General features: G+C 43.5%; 1 protein-coding gene across 2 annotated transcripts; it reads right to left on the reverse strand.

Annotated features, from left to right (window-relative positions):
• Positions 1-506: 506 nt before the first annotated feature.
• LOC100842096 (peroxisome biogenesis protein 6) lies at positions 507-5,769 on the reverse strand. 2 transcript variants are annotated; one of them, XM_010242124.3, is made up of 18 exons: positions 5,392-5,769; positions 4,333-4,977; positions 3,939-4,182; positions 3,703-3,844; positions 3,368-3,551; positions 3,080-3,271; positions 2,755-3,009; positions 2,516-2,587; positions 2,315-2,401; positions 2,072-2,194; positions 1,879-1,989; positions 1,729-1,767; positions 1,510-1,631; positions 1,396-1,438; positions 1,294-1,322; positions 1,122-1,205; positions 891-1,037; positions 507-804 (listed from the first exon to the last, which is right to left on the reverse strand). In XM_010242124.3, exons 1-16 carry the CDS (start codon positions 5,629-5,631, stop codon positions 1,124-1,126), a joined length of 2,610 nt encoding a protein of 869 aa, XP_010240426.1. In that variant the 5' UTR covers positions 5,632-5,769; the 3' UTR covers positions 507-804; positions 891-1,037; positions 1,122-1,123. The 2 variants fall into 2 exon arrangements, with proteins under 2 accessions (XP_010240426.1, XP_003580553.1); XM_003580505.4 differs by having other exon boundaries at positions 1,294-1,438; positions 5,392-5,766.

Consider the following 5,769-nt stretch of genomic DNA (forward strand, 5'->3'; position numbering starts at 1 on the left):
GCCGCATCCGGCGTCGACGGTCGCGCCCTGGGCCACTGGCTTTGGCTGGAGGTAGTACTCATCACGATCGACGGCGGCACAGGGAGCGCACGGATTGGGCTGCTTGGGAACACGGAGGGCATCGGGGGACGGCCGACGTGATATGGGAGCCTCTCTTGCTCCCTCTCGAGCTCTCTCCCTCTCTCTCTCTCTTGCTCGCTCTTCTTTTCCTCTTCTTTTTTTTAGAACATTCTCTTTCTTTCTTTTTCTAGCGATTGTTCGTAATGGCTCTGTGGGCTGGGCTCTGCCCAGATGGGCCTGGGCGGCAGCGTGTCTCGGGCTTACCAGCTTCTGGCCCGCGCAGCGGGGTGTCCCTGTTCTCTCTCTCTCCCCCTCACTCTCTCTCTCTCTCTCGCTCTCTCGTTCCTCTGGCTTGTTTGTTTATTCCTCAGGGGTTTTTTTACAGCAGGTTCCACTGGCTTGCTTGAGTACACAAGGACTGTGCTATATGGCTAACGTTAGCAACATTAAATACAGAATGTTCTTCGGATAGATAGGCTGATATATTTAGCGGAAAACACTGTAACAAACAGAAACTCTGAGCTAGTTACATCTGTCAGATTTTTTTTTCATCTCACTTGAACCTAGCTACATCGATTACATCTGTTAGACTGTTATCGAAAGAAAGAAAAAAGGTTTACTATCTTCAGCAAGCAAGTGCGAGTGAGAATCTCAGCGTGGTAGAACCAGAAAACATGCCAAAGCCGTCACTGGCAGGTTGATTCAACGTGGCCACTGGCCACTATCTCCAAATGCACTGAAATGCTGAAGGAAGCATACAAGGAATTTGGGTTTCAGTTTTATCTATAGCAATTTAACAGAATGAACATAATCTCGTAAATAAAACTAACCTCGAGGGTGCTCCGGCAGCACCAAATTGTCCACGAACAATAGAATATTAGCATACGTCATCTAGAAGGTCCCTCAATCTTCTGCCTCAACTGTTCATAGTTTTGCAACTCCTCCATAGATAACGATGGTGAGATATCGCCTAGCACCTGTGTAGTATTGAGAACCAGCTTCATTCCTAAGTGACCAAACTAATATTTACTATGCATGTTCAGAATGATTTGAAGTCTTACAGTCATAAAATCGTCAATCTCAACGATGACTTCTTCAGCACTGGCATCAGTATTTGTTGAAGGATCAGCTTCAAGCGTTTTAACCTTGAAAAGTTGAAATACCATGTAAAAGTCCAACAGAGGTTGAGTAAAAAGAATATTAAGGAGCCAGGGAGGAAGCACGTCAACTCACTGAACGCTTGGCAGCATGAAACCATGCATCTGCACATAATGCATAAAAATCAGCACCAGTAAAGTTTGGAGGACAGCGCTGAGCAATCGACAAGAGAGATACATTCTCGTGGAGCTTGTACTTGCGTGTCTGTGCTTTCAGTATCCTGCATAACAATTACAGTAAGATCAAAGTTCAGTTGCAATTAATCTGAAATTCGGTGAAAGGAAGAACTACCTTTCTCTATACGATGCTTCAGTATTTACACCGACATAAAGGAGCTTATCAAATCGGCCAGGGCGAAGAAGTGCAGAATCAAGAAGGTCAGGCCTATTGGTAGCCCCAATAATGAAGAGGTCCTACAAAAAGAATTTAGACGATGGTTCCTTCATGTCAATGAATCTAGGGAACATTGGTAAAAAAAATAAGCATGTCATGCATGGTAAAGGAAATAACCTGGCTGTTATCACTTAACCCATCAATCTCCACTAGCAACTAGTAATGACAACAAACAGGAAAGTCAGCTAGCAGATTCAATCATTGTAACATTGACGACAAGAGGAAAATATGCGACTCCAGTCACTAACTCACTGATCAAATTTATACCTGAGAAACCACTCTATCCATCACCCCTCCAGAATCTGCAGAGGATCCTCGCGCAGGAGCAAGGGAATCAAGCTCGTCGAAGAAAATTACACATGGCCGTGCAGATCTAGCCTGAAGTTGACAATGAAAATTTGAAAACCTAAGCATCTGTGCATATTTTATGTCATTGTTATGGTTGTGTAACTGAATATACCTTCTCAAAGATGTCCCTGACATTCTTCTCCGATTCTCCAACATACATGTTTATCAATTCTGGACCTTTTACGCTAAGGAAGTTTAATGAGCACTCAGTAGCCACTGCTTTCGCCAATAATGTCTAAAAATTCAAGAAAGAAATACTGTAGTGATCATCTATCATGTTGCTGTTGAATGCTGCTATATTTTGAAAATTGGAAAACTAAAGCTCAAATTCATATCAGGCAAAGTACAAACCTACCTTCCCAGTGCCTGGAGGTCCATATAACAGGACGCCTGATCGCTTCGGTAATTTAGAAGAAAAAAGGTGCTTGTACATCAGAGGTAACTGAATACCAGCCAAAAGAAAAGTTAGTATGTCGAAACGTGCTGAACCAGCTTCTGGTGCTGAAACTACAATAGCGAAATCTTATTTGCATCCATAGAATGAAATCAAATTTACCTGAATAGTATCCAGAATAACCTTCTTCACTTCCTCAAGCCCACCAACATCCTCCCATTTGACATTAGGAACCTATAGCACAGAAAAATGAAATTGAGAACTTGTTGAAGACGAGCAAACTAAAGCTCACATATATGATTTCATGGGCTGGATCTGGATGCATGTGGGCATGAAAGCTACATGAATAGTATAAGATAGAAGCTTCTATAAGATATTGGAAGATTAAGTTGATGTTTCACCTTGGGTGTACCCAATGCAGCACGATTCCTTTTCTTGGCCCGTTCTAAGGAAGATAAAATATCTTCTTTGCAAAAGTGTTTTTCTTCATCCTGAGTGGTAGATGAGCTTCCTGTACTGATTTCACTGCTACTTTTCTCCACTGCAACTTTATGCGCAAATGACACACCAGCGTCTGCAACTAATGCAAGTATATCTCTGGGCATGAAACCAGACGTTTGCACTGCTATATCTTTTACAAATTTGTCATTGATACTCTGAAAAGTGAAACACCATATAAGCACGAGATATTTGTAAGAGTGCAGAACTTAATGTTTCATCAATAACCTCATCAGCAACTGCTGAGACACCATTAAGCGTTTCAGAGATCAAGTTCTTCCTCTGCTCTTCATTGATAGTCTTCATGTTGATCTCATGGCGGAAACATCGCCTAATTGATTGCTGCATTCCTTCAGCACTGTCTGCAGTTGCCACAAGTAGAACTTGAAGCGAACTTACACATTCAGGTTCCACAAGGTACTGAAAGGAAAGAGGTTCAGTAATGAGTTTGATACACTAATAATTTATATCATAAGGGCTTGTTGAAAACTGAAAGTTTGGGGAATAGACACATACGGAATTTCCAGCCACATCTTTTGCTGTCAGTGAGTCTTTCACAACCCAACGTTGTCCAGTGTACTGCTTAATGACAGACTCAACATTCGCTGCAATGCCAGATTGCTCAGATTGTGGACCTTCGTTGGAGGATGTATTCCCGATTGCATCAAAGTGCCGAAGAAGTATTATACAAGGAGAGTACCTGCAAAAGAGTATTCAGCAAACATAAATGGGAAACAAAGTAAAGACCATGTCTTGAAAGAAAATAGGATAACTAAACAAAACAGTTTACCAGCTGAAACTGGAATAAATTTCAGCTGTAAAGGATACAAAAAGACATTAAAGATGAGTACTTCTGAGCTTCTTTGAAGGCAGCCACAAGTGCAGCAGGAGCCCCACTTTCTGATGAGGTCATCAGATCGTGACAGCAACACTCGACCACATGCATACCAAGATGGTTAGCAACATGCCTCACAGCCATCCTTTTTCCACATCCTGCACCCACAGCATTTGTTTAGAATAAAGATTCGGTCCAAAGTAGAGTAGTAGACAATGTTCTTTTTTGAAATTACAGTAAAATTGCAGTAACCTGATGGGCCATACAAGAAAGTGGAAAACTTGATTCTCGGCAAAACATTTGAAGGACATAATGCTGGTGCAATGATAGATGCTAACTGCTCAACTATTTCTCCATGCAAAGGTACTGAATCATCAGAAGCAGCAAAGAAGCTGCGAGGAGGAATTGGAGCAGAGGCACTTCCTCCAAGCACAAGAGCTGTTTGATTACAGTTAACACAAAGAATTGGTTCATCTGATGGCTCCATGCCAGTTACCTGGTGAGCAAATAAATATTAACGCATCAATACTTATGAAGTTATGAATGAACAAATGAGGGGCAAATATAGGCTAAGTTGCTAGATCGCGTTTACTGAGTATCTTTCTTTATGCAAGCTTGTTTGATGGAGGAAAAGTGGGTCACTAACCTTAAAATATATCATATTACTAGGTTGCTGTCTAGGATTGTCCTTGTTGCATGCTAAGCAGGAGCTCACACCACAATTCCAATTATTATGTATGCAGAAAACATCCCCTCTTGCTAGTAAACGATCAAATTTGAAGTGCTCATTTAAAGCTTGATCTATCATATCTTGGTAGTCACTTCCTCCCAGTGCTGAATTTATCTTTAAGGAAGCAAATACACCACATTCAGGAATTCTCACAAAAGAAACCCGCAGATGCAAAGCATGCTTAGGCACTTGAGGGCATGGTAGAAGCTCTACGTGAAGAGAAATATCTCCTCCAGCACTCTCAGCAGCACGATCCTCTTCAACGTTAGAACAAACCTTGAAAGGTTTCTCCCCTTTCTGAATAATAAGCTTGAGACAAGAAACATGCACTCCCAGGTTGAATGCTAAAAGTGGGCTAACGTAAGCAACATCTTCATTCAAGGGTGCAAAGCCATTTGTTGGGAACGAGCGAGTAGGTAAGAAACCCATCACATGATCAGATGAAGAGGTTGAGGCCATTGGATCAGCTTGTTCTCTGTGGGACTCATCAAGGGATGGCTGATTAAGTACTACTGCTTTGACAATCCTCCCAACATTATTGTCAGTATTCTTGACAAGCACCTGCAGATCGACAGTTTGCTTATTAATTTCAACAGGAGAGTTTCCAGCATGCCAACTAGAGTTCTAAAATCGGATTCGGAAAGCTACCGGTTAGATTGATTCAACTGCGTATACATAAATAGCAAGTATGTGCACACAAAGATCATTCTTGTGTAGCACCAAAGTTCTAGACATCTTGCAAATTCTAATTGATACAGCTCAGTTTGAGTAGAAAAGAGACCAATTTCCATCTAAATTATGTGTAACTATATAACCAAGTTCATCTAAAAAAAATAGATCATCAAGTCCATGAAACCAAATTAACTCCTCAATGCACCAAGGTTCCGCAGTTAAGCCCCTAAGGGATCTAATTACCCAACTCCGGCCAGTCAATTTACACCGCAAGCTCGGATTGCGCAGCACGGGACCACGTACCGGCGTGCCGGTGACGACGGCGAGGCGGCGGAGCGCGGACGCCGGGAGGGCGACGAAGGACGCGAGCTCGCCGAACTCTCCGCCAGAGGAACCGGTGGGGAAGCGGAGGACGCCGGCCCTGAGGTGCACCGGCTCAGGCGGGGTCGGAGCCGGCCCGCGGCGCTCCCCCGGGAGCGAATCGAGGAGCGCCTGTGTGGACGCGAGAACCAGCGGCTTCCTCCGCGGCCGCCTCTCCACCATGGCTCCGGCCCCGGAGAGAGAGAGAGAGAGTCCGCCGGAGCAAGACGAGAAGAGACCGCTTGACTTTGGATCAGCAAACCCAGGAGAAATTCCGAGTCTCCGAGACGAAGCCGTGGAGGTAGTTACTAGTGGTGCTGT

The sequence above is a fragment of the Brachypodium distachyon genome, chromosome 5 (assembly GCF_000005505.3).
Source record: "Brachypodium distachyon strain Bd21 chromosome 5, Brachypodium_distachyon_v3.0, whole genome shotgun sequence".
NCBI classification, from domain to species: Eukaryota; Viridiplantae; Streptophyta; class Magnoliopsida; order Poales; family Poaceae; genus Brachypodium; species Brachypodium distachyon.

What these genes read in the sequence shown, in the direction of transcription:
- LOC100842096 (XM_003580505.4), bottom strand. Translation starts at nt 5,631, where the DNA reads ATGGTGGAGAGGCGGCCGCGGAGGAAGCCGCTGGTTCTCGCGTCCACA. An exon ending in CCGTCGTCACCGGCACGCCG is followed by an intron (nt 4,978 to 5,391) that starts GTACGTGGTCCC and finishes GTCGATCTGCAG; the next exon opens with GTGCTTGTCAAGAATACTGA. An exon ending in TCAGGGACATCTTTGAGAAG is followed by an intron (nt 1,990 to 2,071) that starts GTATATTCAGTT and finishes TGTCAACTTCAG; the next exon opens with GCTAGATCTGCACGGCCATG.